The sequence below is a fragment of the Protomyctophum parallelum genome (assembly GCF_964188405.1).
Source record: "Protomyctophum parallelum genome assembly, chromosome: 16".
Classification (NCBI taxonomy): Eukaryota; Metazoa; Chordata; class Actinopteri; order Myctophiformes; family Myctophidae; genus Protomyctophum; species Protomyctophum parallelum.
Window position 1 is genome coordinate 31,203,916 of NC_139711.1, and position 27,814 is coordinate 31,231,729.

Below are 27,814 nucleotides of genomic sequence, written 5' to 3' on the forward strand. Positions count from 1 at the left end.
CTGGTAGAAATGCTAAATTATTCTAATTAGGTATCCTTTCTCATTAAAAGAAATAGTATTTTGGTATTTTCTACATCATGGCATTTGGAATATATCGCTCTGGTTATGGACGGACATGGAAACTGTTGTTTTTTCTGCTTCATCTCAATTGTGCGGTCAGTGGTCAAATACGGTATTCTATTCCAGAGGAGATGAAGAAAGGCTCTCTAATCGGTAACGTGGCACAGGACCTGGGTTTGGATCTGAAAAGGCTCCGTTCTGGTCGGGCCCGTATCGTCACCGGAGAAAGCGTTCAGTATACCGAGCTGAATACAGACAAAGGGATTCTAGTTGTGAATGAGAGAATAGACAGAGAACAGCTTTGTGGCGACGTCACTCCGTGCAGCTTCAGTTTTGAAATTATTTTAGAGAACCCAATGGAACTTCACCATATCACAATTGAAGTATTGGATGTAAATGATCACCCTCCAGTGTTCAAGAAAACTGATCTTGCTTTGGAAATTAGTGAGTCTGCAAACAGTGGTGCACGATTTATGATGGACAATGCAGATGATCCTGATGTTGGAATCAACGGTCTGCAAAATTATATTTTAACCTCAAATGAAAATTTCGTTTTAAAACAACATGTAAATCCTGATGGCAGTAAATATATTGAAATGGTGTTACAGAAATCATTAGATAGAGAAGAGCAACCTCGACTGTCTCTACAGCTGATAGCAGTAGACGGGGGCACTCCGCAGAGATCTGGTACAGTAAAAATCGACATCACTGTTTTAGATGCTAATGACAATGCTCCTGTTTTCAACCAGTCAGTATATAGAGCTATAGTGATGGAAAACGCACAAAGGGGTACTAATATTGTAACTGTTAATGCTACAGATGCAGATAGTGGATCAAACGGATACATCACGTATTCACTTGCCAATTTGAAGGGCAACGTCGCTGATTTGCTGTCTATAGATCCAAGTTCCGGGTTATTATCGGTTTCAGGAATAATAGATTTTGAAAAAGATAAAAAGTATGAACTCAGAATCGAAGCAAAAGACCAAGGTGGATTAACAGATTCTAGTAAGGTGATAATTGAGGTTATTGATGTGAATGATAATGCACCTGTCATAAACGTCATGTCATTCACTAGCCCTGTGTCTGAGGACTCTGCTCCTGGCACAACTATTGGCATAATTAATGCTAAAGACATAGATTCGGGTAATAATGGACAGGTGACTTGTACTGTAGACCGAAATTCACCTTTTAAAATAAAGTCGAATTTAAGAAATTACTACACTTTGGTGACGGATGGTGCATTAGATCGTGAAACTGTTTCTGACTATAACATCACTGTAGTTGCAACTGACTCAGGATCACCCCCTCTTTCAAGTCATAGAACCTTTCATCTAAAGGTGTCTGACGTGAACGATAATGCCCCTGTTTTCAAACAGCTGTTTTACAATGCGTTTATTGCTGAGAATAACGCGCCAGGTGTATCTGTGCTCACTGTTAGAGCTAATGACCTCGACGAAAATCAAAATGCTCGTATTTCTTATATTCTTGAAGAATCTAATGGGTCCCCAGTAACTGGACATGTGTCCGTTAACGCAGAGAGTGGAGTGGTACATGCATTGCGCTCATTTGACTACGAGCAGATCAAACAGCTGTCATTCATTGTCAAAGCACAGGACGGAGGCTCACCTCCACTCAGTAGTAATGTGACTGTGAATATACTGATCCAGGACCAGAATGACAACGCTCCTCAGGTTCTGTATCCAGTCCAGGGTGGTAGCTCTCTGGTGGCTGAAATAGTGCCTCGTTCAGCAGATGTGGGCTATCTGGTCACTAAAGTGGTGGCTGTTGATGTGGACTCTGGGCAGAATGCCTGGCTCTCCTATAAACTGCAGAAAGCCACAGACAGGGCGTTGTTTGAAGTGGGATTACAGAATGGAGAAATAAGAACTATCCGTCAAGTCACTGATAAAGATGTTGTGAAACAAAGGCTGACTGTTATAGTGGAGGACAACGGACAGCCCTCTCGTTCAGCTACAGTCAATGTTAACGTGGCGGTGGCTGACAGCTTCCCTGAAGTTCTCTCAGAGTTCACTGACTTTACACACGACAAGGAGTACAATGACAACCTGACGTTTTTCTTAGTGTTGGCTTTGGCTGTAGTTTCCTTTCTGTTCATCACGTGTTTAGTGGTTATTATATCGGTGAAAATATACAGATGGAGACAGTCCCGCCTCTATCATTCCAGTCTCCCAGTGATTCCATATTATCCACCACGTTACTCAGACACTTTGGGGTCAGCGACTCTCCCTCATGTGTACAATTACGAGGTGTGCAGGTCAATTGACTCCAGAAAGAGTGACTGTAAGTTCGGCGGAGCTGGTAGTCAGAACATACTGATCATGGACCCCAGTTGTACAGGAACCATGCGGAGTATGCAGAATGAAAAGAGCATCTTGGATGAACCAGACTCTCCTTTGGAGGTGAGATGGATTTCCAGTCATTATAACATATAATACACTGTGTGTAACTGTGTATAAGCACGCACGGTCGCACGCACGCGCGTGGACACGCGCACACACACACACGCGCGCGCACACACACACACACACACACACACACACACACACACACACACACACACACACACACACACACACACACACACACACACACACACACACACACACACCACGTTTCAGCACCATACTGTGAGGACAGCTCCACTTAGAGAACGAGTTGTGTGTAATGCCTCTGTGAGTTCTTTGATATAATTTGTTCAGTTAAAGATTTTCACTGGTTTGTTTGCCTGATATGGCCGATGTTTTCCTTTTGTTTTTTATTAAGCATTTGTAAAGCAATTACGTTTTGATAAATTGATCAACACACGTGATCGAAGTGTTAGGGCATGCTATAGTCCTCCGTCTTACATTGATATTCGTGTTTTCAACTCTAAGGGACGCTGTTGGTCAGTGAATAGAGCATATATTAGGTGTTGTCACTCATCCGTTTCTCCTCCCCTATCAGTGCACTTCACTGAAGAAGAGAGACTATAAGCTTCAGAATAGTATAGGCTACGAAACGAGGAGCATAAATATTTGAAATCAAACTGACGCGTGGATATAGGTTATTATTTGATAGGATACACTTGCTGCCTGTTTGTGGATGTGTTTTCTTCAGGTGGTGGTGTTGAGGTTTCATTTTTCCAATGGCGGTTGAGAAGTGTCATGGTTTCTTTTGCGCAAATCGGTGGTTGTTTTGTGGATCAACATGGAAGCTGTTGCTATTCCTGTTTTATATCAGTCATTTCGCCAGTGGTCAAATTCGCTATTCCATCCCAGAGGAGATGAAGAAAGGATCTCTTATCGGTAACGTTGCACAGGACCTGGGATTGGACCTGAAAAGGCTCCGTTCTGGCCGGGCCCGTATCATCACCGGAGAAAGCGTTCTGTACACTGAGCTGAAGACAGACAAAGGGATTCTAGTCGTGAATGAGAGGATAGACCGAGAGCAGCTTTGTGGTGATGTCACTCCGTGTAGCTTCAGCTTTGAAGTTATTTTAGAAAATCCTATGGAGCTGCACCGATTAACTGTGGAAATATTGGATATTAATGACAATTCGCCCGTATTTGGGAAAGGTGAAATCAAATTAGAAATAAGTGAAACAGCGACAATTGGATCTCGTTTCATGTTGCCCACTGCAGAAGACGCAGATGTAGGTGATAATGGTCTACAAACATACATATTAAATACCAATGATAATTTTGTATTGAAGCAACAATCAACTCCCGATGGTAGAAAATATGCAGAGATGATTATACAGAAACCGTTAGACAGAGAAAGCCAGTCGAGATTACTGTTGAAGCTGATAGCGCTGGATGGTGGGACCCCGCAGAGATCTGGTACAGTAAATATCGATATCACCGTTTTAGATGCGAATGATAATGCTCCCGTTTTTAACCAGTCATTATACAGGGCTACTGTAAAGGAAAATGCGATAAAAGGGACATATATCACTAGAGTCAATGCCAGTGATGCAGACAGTGGATCAAATGGTATTATCGCGTATACGTTTTCCAACATGAGAGAGCATGTCACTCGAATATTTCAAATGGACGAAACCACTGGTATAATAAGTCTTGTGGGTCAAATAGACTATGAGAAAGATAAAAAGTACGAAATTATGGTTGAGGCCATGGACCAAGGTGGTCTTACAGATTCCAGTAAGGTCCTGATTGACATTGTTGATGTTAATGACAACGCACCAGTGATAAACGTCATGTCATTCTCCAGCCCTGTTTCTGAGGATGCTGAACCTGGCACCACGGTGGCAATAATAAACGTCAAAGACGCAGATTCAGCGCAAAACGGCCAGGTTACATGCACTATAGCCAACAATCTCCCATTTAAAATCAAATCGTCATTGACAAATTACTATACTTTATTAACAGATGCTGCTTTCGATAGAGAAATTGTGCCTGAATACAACATAACCATTAAGGCGACTGATTCCGGTTCTCCTTCCCTGTCTAGCACTACAATGTTAAGGCTTAGTATTTCTGATGTAAATGACAATGCCCCACTGTTTGACAAAACTGCGTATAATGCTTATATTAAAGAGAACAATTCCCCTGCCATGTCCATATTTACTGTTAGCGCACGGGACTCTGACTGGAATCAGAACGCGAGAATATCCTACCTTTTAGAGGATACACAGATCCATGGCAGTCCAGTCAACAGTTATGTATCTATAAACTCTGAAACTGGAGTTTTACATGCAGTGCGCTCCTTTGATTATGAACAGTTAAAAAGCCTGAAATTAGTTGTGAAGGCGCAAGACGGAGGCTCCCCTCCACTCACTAGCAATGCAACGGTTAATATCTTCATACTAGACGAAAATGACAATGCACCTCAGGTTCTGTATCCAGTCCAGACTGGTGGATCACTAGTGGCTGAAATGGTGCCTCGTTCAGCAGATGTGGGCTATCTGGTCACCAAAGTGGTTGCTGTTGATGTGGACTCTGGACAGAATGCCTGGCTCTCTTATAAACTGCAGAAACCCACAGACAGGGCGCTTTTTGAAGTAGGATTACAGAATGGAGAAATAAGAACTATCCGTCAAGTCACTGATAAAGATGTTGTGAAACAAAGGCTGACTGTTATAGTGGAGGACAACGGACAGCCCTCTCGTTCAGCTACAGTCAATGTTAACGTGGCGGTGGCTGACAGCTTCCCTGATGTTCTCGCAGAGTTCACTGACTTTACGCACGACAAGGAGTACAATGACAACCTGACCTTTTTTTTAGTCTTAGCTTTGGCTGTCGTTTCCTTCCTCTTCATCACATGTTTGGTTGTAATTATATCAGTGAAAATATACAGATGGAAGCAGTCTCGCATCCTCTGTCATTCAAATCTCCCGGTGATTCCGTATTATCCACCACGTTACTCAGACACTTTGGGCTCAGGGACTCTCCCTCATGTGTACAATTACGAGGTGTGCAGGACGACTGACTCCAGAAAGAGTGACTGTAAATTCGGTGGACCTGGTAGTCAAAAGAACATATTGATAATGGACCCCAGTTCTGGAGGGACAATGCAGCGATTCTATAGTGAAAAGAGCATCCTGGATGAACCAGACTCTCCTCTAGAGGTGAGTGAACTCTGGCGAGTTTAACACAAGTGAAATCACCCTGACTGTGTTTTGTAATCAAGACAGTGAGAAATTAAAACGTAGCCTATACGTCTGTGTGACTGTATTTGAAAACACCACAATTTATTTTAAATAGGCCTTTTTTCTTGATGATGATTGTGTTGTGGAACAGCATGGCAGTTCCTGCTTTGCTTTCGTAGGCCTATCGTCAGCGTCAAACCCTCTATTCAGTGGAGATGAAGAGAGGATATCGTATCGGTAACGTGCAGGACTTGGGATACCTGTATGTTACCGATGCGATTGGTGACGTCGACCACTTGGTTAAATTTGCGCAACTCTGTTCCATATACCAACTTTCAATGTAGTTCCTGCGTTCTGTATATTCGTTTTTATTAATGCACGTGTAAGTGTTCAAGTTCAACACTCGTTATGAATAATTATGCAATAATGATGTAACAACTTAACCAATTGATTTATTAAGTATAATAAGTGCCTGGTCATAATGTATAGGCAATTTAAGCTCAGTGGAACAGCACATTATAATAACTTGATGAAACGTTCAGGACAGGATCTATAATGCTTTGCTTTATAATGCATTATAATGCATTTTTATATAAATATATATATATATATATATATATATATATATATATATATATATATATATATATAATTATGTCATCATAATGCATTATAGATTCGACCTGTAGCCTAGTATAGTTTTATCAAAGTAAAAAAGTGTTTACCAAAGTTTCTAAAAGAAAACAACTATACCATACATCTACGAGGAATAAAATAGAGAGTTAAATATGCCCTTTTTAAATTGTAATGTATTGTTTTCTGAAATTAACACGAACGCATTTTTGTTAAAAGTGGCATTTGCAACTGTGTTCAAAAGGCCCAGTCAGCACTGTGGTTGAACAGCTCCTGTTTGCCGCTTTGGTGTTTGTAACTTTGGTTATTGGATCACATTATTCTCTCCCAAATAACCTATTTGTCACATTTCATTTATACAAATATGATAGTTCAGCTACAAATGGTCTTGGTTGTTTTTCTCGCATCGTGCTATTTTTTTCTGCAGGCCTAGAAGACTACAATTGTCACTACCGAAATGTAAATAAGTTAACGGAACAATTATAAAATAAATAAAGTGCATGCTTTGGCGTTCTGGCTTTGGACTCTAAGGGACGCTGTTGGTCAGAATAAAAATCGAACTGGTGGTATAGCCTAATCTTTAAAAGTCCCCTCCTCTGCAACTGCAATGACGAGAGAAGCAAAATCCTTGTGCTTCATGCGAGGTGGGGCAACGGGGAGACAGTTGTGACGAAGAATCCTGTTTAAATTTCACAGAAACGTTTTCGTTTTTCATAGATTTGTATACCAATGCTGGCATGTGTTGACTTTTTTCTTCATTGTCAAGAGGAATTATACGAGTTTCACAGTGGATTTAAATGCGTTGGAACATGGCGTCAAGATACGTAAAATGGCGTTTTATACCTGCACCAGAAATGCTGATGTTTTTCATGTTGCTTATTCACAATGCTGATGGCCAAATAAGATATTCCGTTTCAGAAGAGATGAAGAAAGGCTCTCTTATTGGTAACGTAGCACAGGATCTCGGATTGGATCTGAAAAGGCTCCGAACTGGTCGGGCTCATATTGTCACCGGAGAAAGCGTTCAGTACACTGAGCTGAAGACAGACAAAGGGATTCTAGTCGTGAATGAGAGGATAGACAGAGAGCAGCTTTGTGGGGATGTAACTCCATGTAGCTTCAGCTTCGAAATAATTCTAGAAAATCCAATCGAACTCCATGGAGTTATTGTAGAAATAGTGGATGTTAATGACCATGCCCCTACTTTCAAAAACAGTCACATTCATTTGGAAATTAGTGAATCTGCAACGATAGGATCTCATTTTCACTTAGAAAGTGCAGATGACCCTGACGTAGGACTTAATAGTTTACAAAATTATGTTTTAAGCTCGAATGATAATTTCGCCTTGAAACAACATTCTAACACCGACGGGAGTAAATTTGCAGAGATGATTTTACAGAAACCATTAGACAGAGAGTTAAATCCGCATCTCTCTTTAAAGCTGATAGCAGTAGATGGGGGGACTCCACCGAAATCTGGTACAGTAAATATTGATATAACCGTTTTAGACGTTAATGACAATTCCCCTGTGTTCAATCAGTCGGTGTACAGGGCTACTGTGATAGAAAATGCACCTATTGGTACATATATCACAACCGTTAACGCCTCAGATGCTGACAGTGGATCAAATGGCATAGTGACTTATATGTTTTCCAACTTAAAGGGGAACCTGGCTGACATATTTGATATCGACAAGGCATCTGGAAAAATATCTGTTGCAGGTAAAATAGATTTCGAAAAAGACAAAAAATATGAACTAAGAGTCGGCGCCCAAGATCAGGGTGGACTTAATGATGCGAGTAAAGTTATCATTGAGGTTATTGATGTTAATGACAATGCTCCAATCATAAATGTCAGGTCGTTCTCTAGCCCGATATCAGAAGATGCGCCACCCGGGACGACTATAGCCGTTATTAATGTAAAGGATGCAGACTCGGAAAGAAACGGACAGATAACCTGCTCAATAGACTCTCGGCACCAATTTAAAATACAGTCATCTTTAACCAATTATTACAGCTTGATTTCAGATACGACGTTTGATCGTGAAACAAAATCAGAATACAATATTACCATAACTGCTACCGATTCAGGGTCTCCTTCACTATCCAGTGCAACAACTTTATGCCTAAAGATCTCTGACGTAAATGATAATGCACCATCGTTCGACAAACCAAGCTATTCGGCTTATATAGTTGAGAACAACTCCCCTGGAGTTTCAATATTTACTGTTAGTGCGCGAGACACTGACTGGAATCAAAACGCCAGAATCTCATACCTCATAGAGGACACGCAGGTCAGTGGTAGCTCAGTATCTGCGTATGTATCCATAAACGCTGAAACAGGTGTTTTACATGCAGTGCGCACATTCGATTATGAGCAAATCAATCAATTTAAACTACTTGTCAAAGCGCAAGATGGAGGCTCCCCTCCACTTGGTAGCAATGTGACTGTCACTATTTTAATTCAAGACCAGAATGACAACGCCCCTCAGGTTCTGTATCCAGTTCAGAGTGGTGGCTCTCTGGTGGCTGAGATGGTGCCTCGTTCAGCAGATGTGGGCTACCTGGTCACTAAAGTGGTGGCTGTTGATGTGGACTCTGGACAGAATGCGTGGCTATCTTATAAATTACAGAAATCCACAGACAGGGCGCTGTTTGAAGTTGGATTACAGAATGGAGAAATAAGAACTATCCGTCAAGTCACTGATAAAGATGCTGTGAAACAAAGACTGACTGTTATAGTGGAGGACAACGGACAGCCCTGTCGTTCAGCTACAGTCAATGTTAACGTGGCGGTGGCTGACAGCTTCCCTGAAGTTCTTTCAGAGTTCACTGACTTTTCACACGACAAGGAGTACAATGACAACCTGACGTTTTTCTTAGTCTTGGCTTTGGCTGTAGTTTCCTTTTTGTTCATCACGTGTTTAGTGGTCATTATATCAGTGAAGATACACAGATGGAGACAGTCCCGCCTCTATCATTCCAGTCTCCCAGTGATTCCATATTATCCACCACGTTACTCAGACACTTTGGGCTCAGGGACTCTCCCTCATGTGTACAATTACGAGGTGTGCAGGACGACTGACTCCAGAAACAGTGACTGTAAGTTTGGCAGAGCTGGTAGTCAGAACATATTGATCATGGACCCCAGTATGACAGGGACGATGCAGAGGATGCAGAATGAAAAGAGCATCTTGGATGAACCAGACTCTCCTCTAGAGGTTTGTCTTTCGACACTAAAATATAGACCTTTTAACGAAAATGTGATATCACTCGAGTATTACAGAGCAAACTCAGTATTGTAAATGACTAAATCTGAAGCATGAATGTATGAATGAAACATGAACATGAATGAAAAACTTGATCGGTTCCTTCAAAGCTGAATAACTGTGCACTAATGATCAACGTCATAATATAACTCCATTGCTTATTAATTGTTTATATGTGTCAGGTGTGTGTGTGTGTGTGTGTGTGTGTGTGTGTGTGTGTGTGTGTGTGTGTGTGTGTGTGTGTGTGTGTGTGTGTGTGTGTGTGTGTGTGTGTGTGTGTGTGTGTGTGTGTGTGTGTGTGTGTGTGTGTGTGTGTGTGTGTGTGTGTGTGTGTGTGTGTGTGCGCGTGTGTGTGGGTGCGCGCATTATCGTTGCGGAGGTTCATCAGCGATTGGTGTCTCTTTGGTGTGGTTTAGCACCATGGACAGCGCCACCACAGGAAAGCGCTGCACAGTCAGCACAGTCTCTCTCTCTCTCTCTCTGTCTCTGTCTCTCTCTCTCTCTCTGTCTCTGTCTCTCTCTCTCTCTCTCTCTCTCTCTCTCTCTCTCTCTCTCTCTCTCTCTCTATCTCTCTCTCTCTCTCTCTCTCTCTCTCTCTCTCTCTCTCTCTCTAGCTTTATACTTTTACTTTATACTCTCTCTGTCTCTTTCTATCCCTAATTCCCTCCCCTGCCCTCTATTTCATATGGCGCAAGTCAAGTGTAACATGGCTGAAAGGAGTGTTGTATATGTATATATTTCTGCGTCTCTCATTTAAACAGAACCATGTTTTAACCAGCATGTTGAGGAGTTGGAGCGTATTTGCAGCAGTGCCTCCCCCATCATCATCATGTGACGTATTTTAGTCGTGTCATTTCAATAAGGAGGCAACACGTTGCAATAAGTAACATAATATATAGTGGTATATAGGCTACAACAGAGTTTTGTCGATTTTGTTGTATTAATTACTATTTCATAGGATATAGTATAGGTCCTATGGTGATAGAGGAGCGCGCATCCCCCTGGAATCTATACGTTAGATGAGGTGGTGATGGATTGTATTATGCTGCATTATGCATTTAAATATTTTACGTGGAGTTCCCCCTCAACATATACCTTGATGTGTCCTCCTCCATTATTTTTCTGATTGGTGTGATTCTGATTGGACCTCAACTCCATTTACTCCCCATACGTCGATGTTTGTCAGTTTACTTTTTCTTTACTTTGACGTTATGCACCCTTGCAGTAGAAGTCGCATGATTGTGTCTTGTCTACCAAACTGATTAGCCCTGCAGGTGTAGGCCTATATAGTCACATGCTTTACTCAATCTTTCTACTACTTCTACTCTATCTGAGGTGACGTTTTGTTTCCTTTTGTCTTCATGAATTACATGTGTTGAGTATATGAGTATATGAACTATTTCGTTTTCATTACATCTATCTTGGCATTCACGTTTTGGACTCTAAGGGACGCTGTTGGTCAGAAGAAAAATCTGACTGGAGTAGTCAGCCTAAAAAAGAAAACCCCTCAGTCGAAGCACTGTGTTTCGAGGTGGGGCTAAGCGGAGGTGTTGGCGGAGGACACAGTCATATCGAAGAATCCTATCTTAATTTTACAGAAATAAATTGGGGGATATAGATCTATAGACTACGAAAGCTGCAAATAGATGATTTTGTGCTTCATTGTCAAGAAGATTTATCCTTTCAATATTTACGTTGGATTTAACTGCGTTAGGACATGCCATTAATACAGCCTCGAAGTGTAAAATGGCGTTTATTTTCCAAACCTGCGTTGGAGATGCTGACTGTTTTGATGATGCTTATTCACAACGTTGATGGTCAAATGCGATATTCAGTTCCAGAGGAGATGAAGAAAGGCTCTCTTATTGGTAACGTTGCACAGGACCTGGGCTTGGATCTGAAAAGGCTTCGTTCTGGTCGGGCTCGTATCGTCACTGGAGAAAGCGTTCAGTATACAGAGCTAAAGACAGACAAAGGGATTCTAGTCGTGAATGAAAGAATAGACAGAGAGCAGATTTGTGGCCACGTCACTCCGTGTAGCTTCAGCTTTGAAATTATTCTAGAAAATCCAATTGAACTTCATCGAGTAATTATCGAAATATTGGATGTTAATGACCATTCCCCTACTTTCAAAAGCAGTCACATTCATTTGGAAATAAGTGAATCTGCAGCGACAGGATCTCATTTTGACTTAGAAAGCGCAGAAGACCCTGATGTAGGACTTAATAGTTTACAAAATTACATGTTAAGCTCCAATGATAACTTCGTCTTGAAACAACAGTCTAATGCCAAAGGAAACAAATTCGCCGAAATGATTTTACAGAAGCCATTAGACAGAGAGGTGAATAGCCATCTATCTTTAAAGCTGATAGCGGTAGATGGTGGGACTCCGCAAAAATCAGGTACAGTAAGTATAGATATAACGGTTTTAGATGCGAATGACAATGCACCTATTTTTAACCAGTCAGAATACCAAGCTACTGTGAGGGAAAACGCACCCATTGGTACATATATTACAACTATTAATGCGTCGGATGCGGACAGTGGATCAAATGGCTTAGTGACTTACAGTTTTTCCAACTTACAAGGGAACCTAGCTGACATGTTTAATATTGACAAGGCATCTGGACAAATATATGTTGCCGGCAAAATAGATTTTGAAAAGGACAAAACATATGAAATAAGAGTCGGCGCAAAAGATCAAGGCGGTTTAACTGCTGCTAGTAAAGTCATCATTGAGGTTGTTGATGTTAATGACAATGCTCCGATCATAAATGTTATGTCATTCTCTAGCCCGATATCAGAAGACGCTCCTCCCGGGACGACTATAGCCGTTATTAATGTAAAGGATGCAGACTCGGAAAGAAACGGACAGATAACATGCTCAATAGACTCTAAACACTCATTTAAAATACAGTCATCTTTAACCAACTATTACAGCTTGCTTTCAGATATGATTTTTGATCGTGAAACAAAATCAGAATACAATATTACCATAACTGCTACCGATTCCGGGTCTCCTTCTCTATCTAGTGCAACAACTTTATGCCTAAAGATCTCTGACGTAAATGATAATGCACCATTGTTCGACAAACTCAGCTATTCGGCTTATATACGTGAAAACAACTCTCCTGGAGTGTCAATATTTACTGTGAGTGCGCGAGACACTGATTGGAATCAAAACGCCAGAATCTCATACCTCATAGAGAACACGCAGGTCAGTGGTAGCCCAGTCTCTGCGTATGTATCCATAAACTCTGAAACAGGAGTTTTACACGCGGTACGCACATTCGATTATGAGCAAATCAATCAACTTAAATTACTTGTCAAAGCGCAAGATGGGGGCTCCCCTCCACTCAGTAGTAATGTGACTGTCACTATTTTAATTCAAGACCAGAATGACAACGCCCCTCAGGTTCTGTATCCAGTCCAGAGTGGTGGCTCTCTGGTGGCTGAAATGGTGCCTCGTTCAGCAGATGTGGGCTATCTGGTTACTAAAGTGGTGGCTGTTGATGTGGACTCTGGACAGAATGCTTGGCTATCTTATAAACTACAGAAATCCACAGACAGGGACAGGGTGCTGTTTGAAGTGGGATTACAGAATGGAGAAATAAGAACAATCCGTCAAGTCACTGATAAAGATGCTGTGAAACAAAGACTGACTGTTATAGTGGAGGACAACGGACAGCCCTCTCGTTCAGCTACAGTCAATGTTAACGTGGCGGTGGCTGACAGCTTCCCTGAAGTTCTCTCAGAGTTCACTGATTTCACACAAGACAAGGAGTACAATGACAACTTGACGTTTTTCTTAGTCTTGGCTTTGGCTGTAGTTACCTTTTTGTTCATCACCTGTTTAGTGGTTATTATATCAGTGAAAATATACAGATGGAGACAGTCCCGCCTCTATCATTCCAGTCTCCCAGTGATTCCATATTATCCACCACGTTACTCTGACACTTTGGGCTCAGGGACTCTACCTCATGTGTACAATTACGAGGTGTGTAGGACGACTGACTCCAGAAAGAGTGACTTTGGCAGAGCTGGTAGTCAGAACATACTGATAATGGACCCCAGTATGACAGGGACGATGCAGAGGATGCAGAATGAAAAGAGCATCTTGGATGAACCAGACTCTCCTCTAGAGGTTCGTCTTTCTGTGTGTGTGTGTGTGTGTGTGTGTGTGTGTGTGTGTGTGTGTGTGTGTGTGTGTGTGTGTGTGTGTGTGTGTGTGTGTGTGTGTGTGTGTGTGTGTGTGTGTGTGTGTGTGTGTGTGTGTGTGTGTGTGTGTGTGTGTGTGTGTGTGTGTGTGTGTTGGATATGTTCTATAGATTGTTTTGTTAAATTAAATAATTGAAGCAAATGCTGTGATTATTACAGAGTTGTAAAGAGCTGTGCTATTTGTACACTGCTCAGTTTAAAAGCTCACACTGCCATCATCTTGGAAGTACTATTGTCTGCTGGGAGTGTTTCAGTGCAATGGACAGCGTCATGACATGCAGCAAAGCTCCACTTAATTTCAATTATCTTGGCCTGTCCTCGCCTTATTGTAGATACGCCACTGCCTACATCTGTTGCTAACATTCGGCTATTCATGCAATGCTTAGCAGCATTGAACTCAAACTGCATTCTCATGTGTTGGCTCCCCTTAGACCTCACACCTGCAGGTTTGTTTTAGTACCATGGACAGCGCTATAGGTTAGGAAAGCTGTACTGCATCCTGGAGCTGGGCTCTCTCTCTCTCTCTCTCTCTCTCTCTCTCTCTCTCTCTCTCTCTCCCTCTCTCCCTCTCTCCCTCTCTCCCTCTCTCCCTCTCTCCCTCTCTCCCTCTCTCCCTCTCTCCCGTATATTGCAAATGCTTTCAGGCATTATCGCAATGATTAGCAGTCGTGGCTACCCCTGGAGGAGTGATTATTATCTGTTAGTGTTTTGGGTCTGTTTCAGTACCATGGACAGCGCCATGCCAGGAACGCTTCACTGCTTGTGGATAGCGTCAGTGGTCAAATTCACAATTCCATCCCAGTGGAGATCAAGAAAGGATATCTTGTCGGTAACGTACAGGACTTGGGATTGTATACGCAGTTGCATACTGCGTATTTTGCGGTTGTTGACGTCGACCAGTTGGTTTAATCTGCGCATCTCTGTTCAATATCAACATTCGTTTTAGTTCCTGTTTTCTACTGTATTTTTATTTATTTATTTTAGTTGTGGTTGTGTTGCCGCTTTGATGTTTGGATGTGGTCACATTATTATCTCTCAGATAACCTATTTGACACATGGCATATCTACAAATATAATAAAAATGCGCATCATTCAGTTACAAATGTTCTTTGTTCTTTAGCTCCCATCATTCAGTTGCTTTTTCTGCAGGCCTATACCATTTGCACTGCCGAAAAGTAAATAAGTGAACAACACAATTTAAAATTAAACTATTTGCGATGGCGTTCAGGTTGGGCTCTAAGGGACGCTGTTGGTCAGAATAAAAATCTAATTGTACTATCATCTTTAAAAGTCCCCTCCTCTGCAACTGCAATGACGGGAGAAGCAAATAATCACTGTGCTTCATGCGAGGTGGGGCGACGGGGAGACAGTTGTGAACTTGTGACGAAGAATCCTGTTTAAATTTAACAGAAAATGAGAAACGTTTATGGAAATAACGATTGTTGACTTTTTTCTTCGTTGTCAAGAGGGATTATATTTTCGAGTTTCACACTGGATTTAAATGCATTGGAACATGGCGTCAAGACAGCCTCAATGCGTAAAATGGCGTTTGTTTTCCATATATGCACCAGAAATACTGATGTTTTTTATGTGGATTATTCACAATGCTGATGGCCAAATAAGATATTCCGTTCCAGAGGAGATGAAGAAAGGATCTGTTATTGGTAATGTAGCGCAGGACCTAGGCTTGGATCTGAAAAGGCTCCGTTCTGGCCGGGCTCGTATCGTGACCGGAGAAAGTGTTCAGTACACAGAGCTGAAGACGGACAAAGGGATTCTAGTCGTCAATGAGAGAATAGACAGAGAACAGATTTGTGGCGATGTCACTCCGTGCAGCTTCAGCTTTGAAATAATTCTCGAAGATCCAATCGAACTCCATCGAGTTATTGTAGAAATTGTGGATGTTAATGACCATTCCCCTACTTTCAAACACAGTCAAATTAATTTGGAAATTAGCGAATCTGCAACGATAGGATCTCATTTCCACTTAGAAAGTGCAGAAGACCATGACGTAGGACTAAATAGTTTGCAAAATTATGTTTTAAGCTCTAATGATAATTTCGCCTTGAAACAACATTCTAACGCTGACGGGAGCAAATTCGCAGAGATGATTTTACAGAAACCATTAGACAGAGAGTTAAATCCGCATCTCTCTTTAAAGCTGATAGCAGTAGATGGGGGGACCCCACAGAAATCTGGTACAGTAAATATCGATATAACTGTTTTAGACGCTAATGACAATTCTCCTGTGTTCAATCAGTCGGTGTACAGGGCTACTGTGATAGAAAATGCACCTATTGGTACATATATCACAACCGTCAACGCTTCAGATGCTGACAGTGGATCAAATGGCATAGTGACTTATATGTTTTCCAACTTAAAGGGGAATTTAGCTGGCATATTTGATATCGACAAGGCATCTGGAAAAATATCTGTTGCAGGCAAGATAGATTTCGAAAAAGACAAAAAATATGAAATAAGGGTCGGCGCCCAAGATCAGGGTGGCCTTAATGATGCGAGTAAACTTATTATTGAGGTTGTTGATGTTAATGACAATGCTCCGATCATAAATGTCATGTCATTCTCTAGCCCGATATCAGAAGATGCTCCTCCCGGGACGACAATAGCCGTCATTAATGTAAAGGATGCAGACTCGGAAAGAAACGGACAAATAACCTGCTCAATAGACTCGAAACACCCATTTAAAATACAGTCATCTTTAACCAACTATTACAGCTTGCTTTCAGACACGATTTTTGATCGTGAAACAAAAGCACAATACAATATTACCATAACTGCTACTGATTCAGGGTCTCCTTCTCTATCCAGTGCAACAACTTTATCCCTAAAGATCTCTGACGTAAATGATAATGCACCATTGTTCGACAAACCAAGCTATTCGGCCTATATAGGTGAGAACAACTCTCCTGGAGTGTCAATATTTACAGTTAGTGCACGAGACACTGATTGGAATCAAAACGCCAGAATCTCATACCTCATAGAGGATACGCAAGTCAGTGATAGCCCAGTCTCTGCGTATGTATCCATAAACTCGGAAACAGGAGTTTTACATGCGGTACGCACATTCGATTTTGAGCAGATCAGTAAACTTACATTACATGTCAAAGCGCAAGATGGGGGCTCCCCTCCACTCAGTAGCAATGTGACTGTCACTATTTTAATTCAAGACCAGAATGACAACGCCCCTCAGGTTCTGTATCCAGTCCAGAGTGGTGGCTCTCTGGTGGCTGAGATGGTGCCTCGTTCAGCAGATGTGGGCTATCTGGTCACTAAAGTGGTGGCTGTTGATGTAGACTCTGGACAGAATTCCTGGCTCTCTTATAAATTACATAAATCCACAGACCGTGCGTTGTTTGAAGTGGGATTACAGAATGGAGAAATCAGAACAATACGTCAAGTCACTGATAAAGATGCTGTGAAACAAAGACTGACTGTTATAGTGGAGGACAACGGACAGCCCTCTCGTTCAGCTACAGTCAATGTTAACGTGGTGGTGGCTGACAGCTTCCCTGAAGTTCTCTCAGAGTTCACTGATTTCACACAAGATAACAACGACAACTTGACGTTTTTCTTAGTATTGGCTTTGGCTGTAGTTTCCTTTTTGTTTATCACCTGTTTAGTGGTCATTATATCAGTGAAAATATACAGATGGAGACAGTCCAGCCTCTATCATTCCAGTCTCCCAGTGATTCCATATTATCCACCACGTTACTCAGACACTTTGGGGACAGGGACTCTCCCTCATGTGTACAATTACGAGGTGTGTAGGACGACTGACTCCAGAAAGAGTGACTTTGGCAGAGCTGGTAGTCAGAACATATTGATCATGGACCCCAGTATGACGGGGACGATGCAGAGGATGCAGAATGAAAAGAGCATCCTGGATGAACCAGACTCTCCTCTAGAGGTTTGTCTTTCTACACTAAAATATAGACCTTTTAACGAGAATGTGATATCACTCCAATATTACACTGCAAACTGTAAATTGTAAATGTAGTCGCATATGTCTATACACAATCATCACATATAAATCAAACTTATTTTAGATTTAACAACTAAATAAAAAAGAAACATGCATGAACATGAATGAACATGAAAGAAACATGAATATGAATGAAAAACTTGATCAGTTCCCTCAAAGCTGAACAACTGTGCACTAATGATCAACATCATAATATAACTCCATTGCCTATTGATGATAACTGTTTATGAGTCGTGTGTGTGTGTGTGTGTGTGTGTGTGTGTGTGTGTGTGTGTGTGTGTGTGTGTGTGTGTGTGTGTGTGTGTGTGTGTGTGTGTGTGTGTGTGTGTGTGTGTGTGTGTGTGTGTGTGTGTGTGTGTGTGTGTGTGTGTGTCTCTGTGTGTGTGTGTGTGTGTGTGCGTGTGCGTGCGCGTGTGCGTGTGTCCGCGCGCGCGATAAGGTTGAACTTTTTTGTGAAATGCAATAATTTAAGCAAATGTCATAATTCCTCAGCGATTGGTGTCTCTTTGGTCTGTGCTAGCACCATGGACAGCGCCACGGCAGGAAAGCGCTGCACAGTCGGCACAGTTCGCTCTCTCTCTCTCTCTCTCTCTCTCTCTCTCTCTCTCTCTCTCTCTCTCTCTCTCTCTCTCTCATCCCCTCCCCTGCCCTCTCTCTCTATAACGAGTGTAATATGATTGAAAGGAGTTTTTATATATTTCTGCGTCTCATTTAAAGAGAACTATATTACATGTGTTTTACTAGCATGTTGAGGAGTTGGCGCATATGTACAGCAGTAACTCCCCATCATCATCATGTGACCTATTTTAGTCGTGTAATTTCAATAAGGAGGCAACACGTTGAAATAGGTAACATAATCTATAGTGGTACAACAGAATTTTGTCGATTTGGTTGTATTCAGTACTAGTAGGCCCTATGGTGATAGAGGAGAGCGCATCCCCCTGAATCTATACGTTAGATGAGGTGGTGGTGGTTTGTATTATGCTGCATTATGCATTTTAATATTTTACGTGGACTTGCCCCTCAACATATACCTTGATGTGTCCTCCATTATTTGTCTGAATGGTGTGATTCTAATGATTGGACCTCAACTCCATTTAATCCCCAAACGTCGATGTTTGTCAGATTACTTTTTCTTGACATATCACCGCAGTAGACGTCGCCTGTGTGTTGTCTACCAAACTGATTAGCCTGCAGGTGTAATTCTAGTCGGTAACATTATTTACTCTATAGTTCCAATCTTTCTTCTACTTCTATCTGAGGTGCCTTTTTGTGTGCCCTTTTAGTCTTCGTTTTGGGTATGAGTATGAACTATTTAGTTTTCATTAAATCTATCTTGGCATTCACGTTTTGGACTCTAAGGGACGCTGTTGGTCAGACGAAAAATCAGACTGGAGCAGTCAGCTTAAAAAAGAAAACCCCTCATATCAGTCCTCTGTAGCTCCTCTGACGACGAGTGAAGCACTGTGTTTCGAGGTGGGGCTAAGCGGAGGAGACAGTAATTTCGAAGAATCCTATCTAGTCTACCAAAGCTGCGATTAGATGATTTTGTATTTGTGCTTCATTATCAAGAGGATTTATCCTTTCAATATTTACGTTGGATTTAACTGCGCTTGGACATGGCATTAATACAGCCTCGAGGCGTAAAATGGCGTTTATTTTCCAAACCTGCGTTGGAGATGCTGACTGTTTTGATGTTGCTTAGTCACAACGTTGATGGTCAAATGCGATATTCAGTTCCAGAGGAGATGAAGAAAGGCTCTCTTATTGGTAACTTTGCACAGGACCTGGGCTTGGATATGAAAAGGCTTCGTTCTGGCCGAGCTCGTATCGTCACTGGAGAAAGCGTTCAGTACACAGAGCTGAAGACGGACAAAGGGATTCTTGTCGTGAATGAGAGAATAGACAGAGAGCAGATTTGTGGCGACATCACTCCGTGTAGCTTCAGCTTCGAAATAATTCTAGAAAATCCCATCGAACTCCATCGAGTCATTGTAGAGATATTGGATGTTAATGACCATGCCCCTACTTTCAAAAACAGTCACATTCATTTGGAAATTAGTGAATCTGCAGCGATAGGATCTCAATTTGACTTAGAAAGCGCAGAAGACCCCGATGTAGGGCTAAATAGTTTACAAAATTACGTTTTAAGCTCCAATGATAACTTCATTTTGAAACAACATTCTAACGCCGATGGAAGCAAATTCGCCGAAATGATTTTACAGAAGCCATTAGACAGAGAGTTGAATAGCCATCTCTCTTTAAAACTGATAGCAGTAGATGGCGGCACACCGCAGAAATCAGGTACAGTGAATATCGATATAACTGTTTTAGATGCAAATGACAATGCACCTGTTTTTAACCAGTCAGTATACCAAGCTACTGTGAGGGAAAACGCACCCATTGGTACATATATTACAACCATTAATGCATCAGATGCGGACAGTGGATCATATGGCTTAGTGACTTACAGTTTTTCTAACTTAAAGGGGAATTTAGCTGGCATGTTTGATATTGACAAGGCATCTGGAAAAATATCTGTTGCAGGTAAAATAGATTTTGAAAAAGACAAGAAATATGAAATAAGAGTTGGCGCTAAAGATCAAGGTGGTCTAGGTACTGCGAGTAAAGTTATCATTGAAGTTATTGATGTTAATGACAATGCACCGATCATAAATGTCATGTCGTTCTCTAGTCCGACATCAGAAGATGCGCCACCTGGGACGACTATAGCCGTTATTAATGTAAAGGATGCAGACGCGGAAAGAAACGGACAGATAACATGCTCAATAGATTCAAAACACCCATTTAAAATACAGTCGTCGATAACCAACTATTACAACTTGCTTTCAGATATGATGTTTGATCGTGAAACAAAAGCAGAGTACAATATTACCATAACTGCTACCGATTCAGGGACTCCTTCCCTGTTTAGTGCAACAACGTTGTGCCTAAAGATCTCTGACATAAACGATAATGCACCATTGTTCGACAAACCAAGCTATCTGGCTTATATAAGTGAAAACAACTCCCCTGGAGTGTCAATATTTACTGTAAATGCACGAGACACTGACTGGAATCAAAACGCCAGAATCTCATACCTCATAGAGAACACCCAGATCGGTGGTAGCCCAGTCTCTGCGTATGTATCCATAAACTCTGAAACAGGAGTTTTACATGCGGTACGCACATTCGATTATGAGCAAATCAATCAACTTAAACTAATGGTCAAAGCGCAAGATGGAGGCTCCCCTCCACTCAGTAGCAATGTGACTGTCACTATTTTAATTCAAGACCAGAATGACAACGCCCCTCAGGTTCTGTATCCAGTCCAGACTGGTGGCTCTCTGGTGGCTGAGATGGTGCCTCGTTCAGCAGATGTGGGCTATCTGGTAACTAAAGTGGTGGCTGTTGATGTGGACTCTGGACAGAATTCCTGGCTCTCTTATAAATTACAGAAATCCACAGACCGTGCGTTGTTTGAAGTGGGATTACAGAATGGAGAAATCAGAACAATACGTCAAGTCACTGATAAAGATGCTGTGAAACAAAGACTGACTGTTATAGTGGAGGACAACGGACAGCCCTCTCGTTCAGCTACAGTCAATGTTAACGTGGCGGTGGCTGACAGCTTTCCTGAAGTACTCTCAGAGTTCACTGATTTCACACAAGATAAGGAGTACAATGACAACCTGACGTTTTTCTAGTCTTAGCTTTGGCTGTAGTTTCCTTTTTGTTTATCACCTGTTTAGTGGTCATTATATCAGTGAAAATATACAGATGGAGACAGTCCCGCCTCTATCATTCCAGTCTCCCTGTGATTCCATATTATCCACCACGTTACTCAGACACTTTGGGGACCGGGACTCTCCCTCATGTGTACAATTACGAGGTGTGTAGGACGACTGACTCCAGAAAGAGTGACTTTGCAGAGCTGGTAGTCAGAACATACTGATAATGGACCCCAGTATGACAGGGACGATGCAGAGGATGCAGAATGAAAGAGCATCTTGGATGAACCAGACTCTCCTCTAGAGGTTTGTCTTTCGACACTAAAATATAGACCTTTTAACGAGAATGTGATATCACTCCAATATTACAATGCAAACTGTAAATTGTAAATGTTGCTTATGTCTATACACAATCATCACACAGAAATCAAACTTCTTTCAGATTTTAGTTTAAAAACTAAATCTGAAAGAAACATGAACATGAATAAAAAAAACTTGATCAGTTCCTTCAAAGCTGAACAACTGTGCATTAATGATCAACTTCATAATATAACTCCATAGCCTATTGATTGTGTGTGTGTGTGTGTGTGTGTGTGTGTGTGTGTGTGTGTGTGTGTGTGTGTGTGTGTGTGTGTGTGTGTGTGTGTGTGTGTGTGTGTGTGTGTGTGTGTGTGTGTGTGTGTGTGTGTGTGTGTGTGTGTGTGTGTGGTGCCATAAATGTAACAATAAGCAAATGCTGTGATTATGCAATATCACACGATCTCAGAGACTTTCTCTTGGCGTGTTTCAGAACCAAGGACAGCGCCAAGGCAGGAAAAAGACTACACAGTCTCTCTCTCGCTCTCTCTCTCTCTCTCTCTCTCTCTCTCTCTCTCTCTCTTTCTCTCGTCTCACATGTCGACGCAAATGTCGTGAATGTTGCAGTATATTTCATGCCTTTGCAGGACCATACTTTATAGGCCTACGTGCAATGATTAGCTAACGTTTTGCTGAAGTGAAGTTCAAAGCTCCCTCTCTCTCTCTCTCTCTCTCTCTCTCTCTCTCTCTCTCTCTCTCTCTCTCTCTCTCTCTCTCCTCTCTCTCTCTCTCTCTCTCTCTCTCTCTCTCTCTCTCTCTCTCTCTCTCTCTCTCTCTCTCTCTCTCTCTCTCTCTCTCTCTCTCTCTCTCTCTCTCTCTCTCCTCTCTCTCTCTCTCTCTCTCCTCTCTCTCTCTCTCTCTCTCTCTCTCAAATTTGCAGTGCCTACACCGACGGATGAACATAGCCTACATCTAACGTGTAATTTGTCCTACTGAACTCACTGGGACGCTGTTGGCTAGGATGTTGAGGAGTTAGAGCATTATTTGCAGGCTGGAGCAGTACCTCCCCCGTCATCATCACATGTAGTATGAGGGGAACTGAGACAAACACGTCAAGACACGGATTTGGAATAAATAGGATGATACACTGATATTTGCTATATTACGTCTTTTCATTTCTTCAGTGTTGTGTGGATTAGGAGTTTCTACTAGCCGAGTGTACATTCAAATCTTTCTTTTACAATAAGATGTTCTCGTGTTGTTTGTCACGAGAACTGCAGGCAGAACAATGAGACGGCAAGTACTGTTTTTTTGCATCTCGGTATTTCATCTTTGCTCGGTGCTTGGACAGGTCACTTACTCGATTCCTGAAGAAATGGCGAAAGGATCTTTAGTCGGCAACATAGCTCAGGATTTAGGTTTGGATGTAAATAGATTTAAATCAGGAAAGGCTCGCCTACACACTGGAAATAATGCACAATACATCGAACTGAATAAAGAAAGAGGAGAGCTACTCGTCCGGGAAAGAATAGACAGAGAGGCGTTGTGTGGACAGACAACGCCTTGTGCTTTGCATTTTCAGATTATTTTAGAAAATCCCATGGAATTTTATAGAGTGACAATCGAAATGACTGACATTAATGACAACGCGCCTCTTTTCCAAAAGAACTCGATGAAATTTGACATCAGCGAGTTGGCTGTAATCGGTGCAAGATTTGCACTTGACAGGGCTTTCGATTCAGACATTGGTATAAATGGACTCCAAAGCTATTCACTTAATCCCACGGATAATTTTATATTAAAGTTGCATGCTGAAGCTGATGGCAGTAAAAGAGTAGATATGGTTTTGCAGAAACATTTAGACCGAGAAAAACGGGAGCAGATATCCTTACTGCTCACTGCAGTAGATGGTGGACAGCCGATTAGGTCTGGAACTGTGGAAATACATATTACTGTTATAGACGTAAACGACAACTCTCCTGTCTTTACTCAAGCAATATATAAGGCAGCCTTGGCAGAAGATTCTCCGATTGGTACATTATTGACTGCGGTAAAAGCAACAGATATAGACCAAGGATCAAATGGTTTTGTGACGTATTCAATATCAAGTAGCGCAGCTGGTATAACGGACCGTTTTGAAATAGATGAAAATGATGGTAATGTTCGTTTGAAAGGTTCACTTGATTATGAAAAGGCGAAAAATTATAACATTGATATTGAAGCTAAAGATCTAGGAGGTCTATCAGATTTTAGTAAGTTAATTGTAGACATTATTGATGTTAATGATAACAGCCCGCTTATAGATCTCATGTCAACGTCACAATCCATTCCAGAGAACTCTCCGCCTCAGACAGTAATAGCAGTCATGAGTGTGCACGATCCCGACTCGGACAATAACGGAGTAGTCAATTGTATTCTGGATGAAAATGCCCCGTTCTTGATAAAATCTACATCAAACGGCTTCTATAGCCTCGTGACAGACAGTGATTTAGACAGAGAAGGAGCCTATCAGTATAATATCAGTGTGACGTGTGCGGACGGAGGAGTGCCCTCGCTCTCCAGCAGCGTCACTCTCACCTTACAGATCTCAGATGTAAATGACAACGCACCTGTCTTTGAGAAGACCTCATATGAGGCCTATATTGTAGAAAACAACAAACCAGGTCTCTCTATATTCACAATAAAAGCCAAAGACTCTGACTGGAACCAGAATGCTCGTGTTTCTTACATCCTGGAGGACTCCTCTGTTAACGGAGGGCCAGTCTCCTCATATGTGTCTGTTAGTGCTGATAGTGGAGTCATACATGCAGTGCGTTCTTTTGACTACGAGCAGATCAAGGATTTTCAGTTCCATGTTAAAGCTCAGGATGGAGGCTCTCCTCCACTTAGTAGTAATGTGACTGTGAAAATACTGATCCAGGACCAGAATGACAACGCTCCTCAGGTTCTGTATCCAGTCCAGAGTGGCGGCTCTCTGGGGGCTGAAATGGTGCCTCGTTCAGCAGATGTGGGCTATCTGGTCACTAAAGTTGTGCCGTTGATGTGGACTCTGGACAGAATGCCTGGCTTTCTTATAAGTTGCAGAAAGTCAAAGACAGGGCGTTGTTTGAAGTGGGATTACAGAATGGAGAAATAAGAACAATACGTCAAGTCACCGATAAAGATGTTACGAAACAAAGACTGACTGTTATAGTGGAGGACAACGGACAGCCCTCTCGTTCAACTACAGTCAATGTTAACGTGGCGGTGTCAGACAGCTTCCCTGAAGTTCTCTCAGATTTCACTGACTTTTCACACGACAAGGAGTACAATGACAACCTGACGTTTTTCTTAGTCTTGGCTTTGGCTGTAGTTTCCTTTCTCTTCATCTCGTGTTTAGTTGTTATCATATCAGTGAAAATATACAGATGGAGACAGTCCCGCCTCTATCATTCCAGTCTCCCTGTGATTCCATATTATCCACCACGTTACTCAGACACTTTGGGGACAGGGACTCTCCCTCATGTCTACAATTACGAGGTGTGCAGGACGACTGACTCCAGAAAGAGTGACTGTAAGTTCGGCAGAGCTGGTAGTCAGAACATTCTGATTATGGACCCCAGTATGACAGGGACGATGCAACAATTACAGAGTGAAAACAGCATCCTGGATGAACCAGACTATCCTCTAGAGGTTCGTCTATCGATAGACTTTTCCATTTCTTAATTCACTTCTTAATTCTTAATGACAATTTAAAGAACATATAATATTGCGTGTGAACTGCAGGGTTTCAGCATTCAGTGATTTGGATGATTTTGAAAAAAATCCGGTCCGTCTCATAACAAGATGTTCACATGCACGCACTACAGTGGGGAGACAAGCAACAGGCCAACAGCACGCACATCAAGGCCCGCCCCCGCTCGATCATGTGTGTGTGTGTGTGTGTGTGTGTGTGTGTGTGTGGTCTCTTACTTATTGCACATATACAGAACATTACTTCACATGTGTATCATACACATGTCACATGGAAAGCTGCACTGCATCCTGGATCTCTCTCTCTCTCTCTCTCTCTCTCTCTCTCTCTCTCTCTCTCTCTCTCTCTCTCTCTCTCTCTCTCTCTCTCTCTCTCTTTCTCTCTCTCTCTCTCTCTTCTCTCTCTCTCGCTCTCTTCTCGCTCTCATCGCTCTCTCTCCTCTCTCTAGCTCTCTCTCTCCAGACTGTCGACTAACGTCAAGATGGCAAATTATGGGTATCCAATTTGGTTACCCATATTGATTTTAGACTAACCTCAGACCACAGGTTTGTGTCAGGACCATGGACAGCGCTATGTTAGGAAAGTCTCTCTCTCTCGCTCTCGCTCTCGCTCGCTCTCTCTCTCTCTCTCTCTCTCTCTCTCTCTCTCTCTCTCTCTCTCTCTTCTCTCTCTCTCTCTCTCTCTCTCTCGCGCTTTTTTTTATGGATACTTAGTAATAGTATGCATACACAGTGTATGCATACTATTACTAAGTATCCATTTAAAAAAAATGTCACCATAGTGGGTGGATGGTAAGTGTGCTGGTCACTGTGATTCCCAACGCCATAATATACTTAACTCCACTCTCACCGACAATTTGTTTTCTGTTTGTTCTCTTCCATGTTTCCCGCCTCTGCTGCTGCTCTTCTGCTCGGTTGTTTCTGTCTCGATGTCTTACCTGTTCCTCCAAATAAGGTAAGAATTCAATTCCTAGTATTGTTTCAGTGCAATGTCGTTGAACCCTAGCCCAATCAGCTGCCCATTAATAGTTCTCTTGCAGGTCTGGCCGTTTGTCCTCTCTTTTTTCCTCTGTGTGTGGATTTTGGCCAGGCAGAAATTGATTTGGCCTGTCCTCGCCTTATTGTATATACGCCACTGCCTATACTGTTTCTAACATTCAGCTATTCATGCAATGCTTAGCAGCAGTGAACTCAAACTGCATTGTCATGTGTTGGCACCCCTTAGACCTCACACCTGCAGCCTGCAGGTTTGTTGTAGTACCATGGACAGCGCTATCGGTTAGGAAAGCTGCACTGCATCCTGGATCTCTCTCTCTCTCTCTCTCTCTCTCTCTCTCTCTCTCTCTCTCTCTCTCTCTCTCTCTCTCTCTCTCTCTCTCTCTCTCTCTCTCTCTCTCTCTCTCTCTCCTCTCTCTCTCTCTCTCTCTCTCTCTCTTCTCTCTCTCTCGCTCTCTTCTCGCTCTCTCGCTCTCTCGCTCTCTCGCTTTCTCTCCTCTCTCTAGCTCTCTCTCTCCAGACTGTCGACTAACGTCAAGATGGCAAATTATGGGTATCCAATTTGGTTACCCATATTGATTTTAGACTAACCTCAGACCACAGGTTTGTGTCAGGACCATGGACAGCGCTATGTTAGGAAAGTCTCTCTCTCTCGCTCTCGCTCTCGCTCGCTCGCTCTCTCTCTCTCTCTCTCTCTCTCTCTCTCTCTCTCTCTCTCTCTCTCTCTCTCTCTCTCGCGCTCTGCCCCTCTTGCTCGCTTTTGCACTCTGACGCGATTGTAAAAGAGGGTTAATTTGATCTACATCTCTCAGTTAAATACAGATATTTAATTTAATTGTTTGAATAACTTCGTTCTTATCTAAAAGATGATTGGGAAAATAACATTACATTAAACCTTTTGCCTTGGTTCCTAAATGCCTGCATTGATAAGAAAGCGGCATATGTGTGTAGTTTAGCACACTGAACTCACTGGGACGCTGTTGGCTACATGTTGATGGGTTGGAACACATTTGCAGCAATAGCCCACATCACCATCAGACGTAATACAGGGGGAATGAAACACGGTTTCTGAATAAGTAGGGTGAGACTGAGCATTGCTGATATACCTTTTTAATTTGTCCCTTGGTGGTGTGTGGATTAAGAACTCCTTTTGTATTTATTTATAATTGCGATGGACAATTTCCAAATACTCTTACGCTGATTTAATTTCCTTTTGTCGTGTGGCACGAGAACTGGAAGGACAGAACAATGAGACGGCAAGTAC

At 42.1% G+C, this 27,814-nt stretch overlaps 2 protein-coding genes and 1 pseudogene across 3 annotated transcripts in view; all 3 read left to right on the plus strand.

Annotated features, from left to right (window-relative positions):
* Positions 1–77: 77 nt before the first annotated feature.
* Positions 78–10,408, plus strand: LOC310873751 (protocadherin gamma-A3-like; the record flags this gene model as incomplete). The annotated part of the gene is made up of 5 exons (XM_083786303.1): positions 78–740; positions 3,896–3,963; positions 4,468–4,599; positions 8,481–9,525; positions 10,352–10,408. 5 exons carry the CDS (start codon positions 78–80, stop codon positions 10,406–10,408), a joined length of 1,965 nt encoding a protein of 654 aa, XP_083642429.1.
* Positions 10,409–21,018: 10,610 nt separating this feature from the next.
* On the plus strand, positions 21,019–25,605 carry LOC310873752 (protocadherin gamma-A4-like; annotated as a pseudogene). Its single transcript has 3 exons — positions 21,019–21,686; positions 25,342–25,494; positions 25,588–25,605. The product of its transcript is annotated as a protocadherin gamma-A4-like (transcript).
* A 2,077-nt stretch (positions 25,606–27,682) lies between these two features.
* The window catches only part of LOC310872939 (protocadherin beta-15-like), a gene marked incomplete at its 3' end in the record, with an annotated part of 6,986 nt that continues 6,854 nt past the window's right edge, over positions 27,683–27,814 (plus strand). Inside the window, exon 1 of the mRNA XM_083785142.1 lies at positions 27,683–27,814. This exon is cut by the window's right edge and continues 2,253 nt beyond it. Coding sequence (XP_083641268.1) covers positions 27,799–27,814 — 16 coding nt within the window. The 5' untranslated portion in view covers positions 27,683–27,798.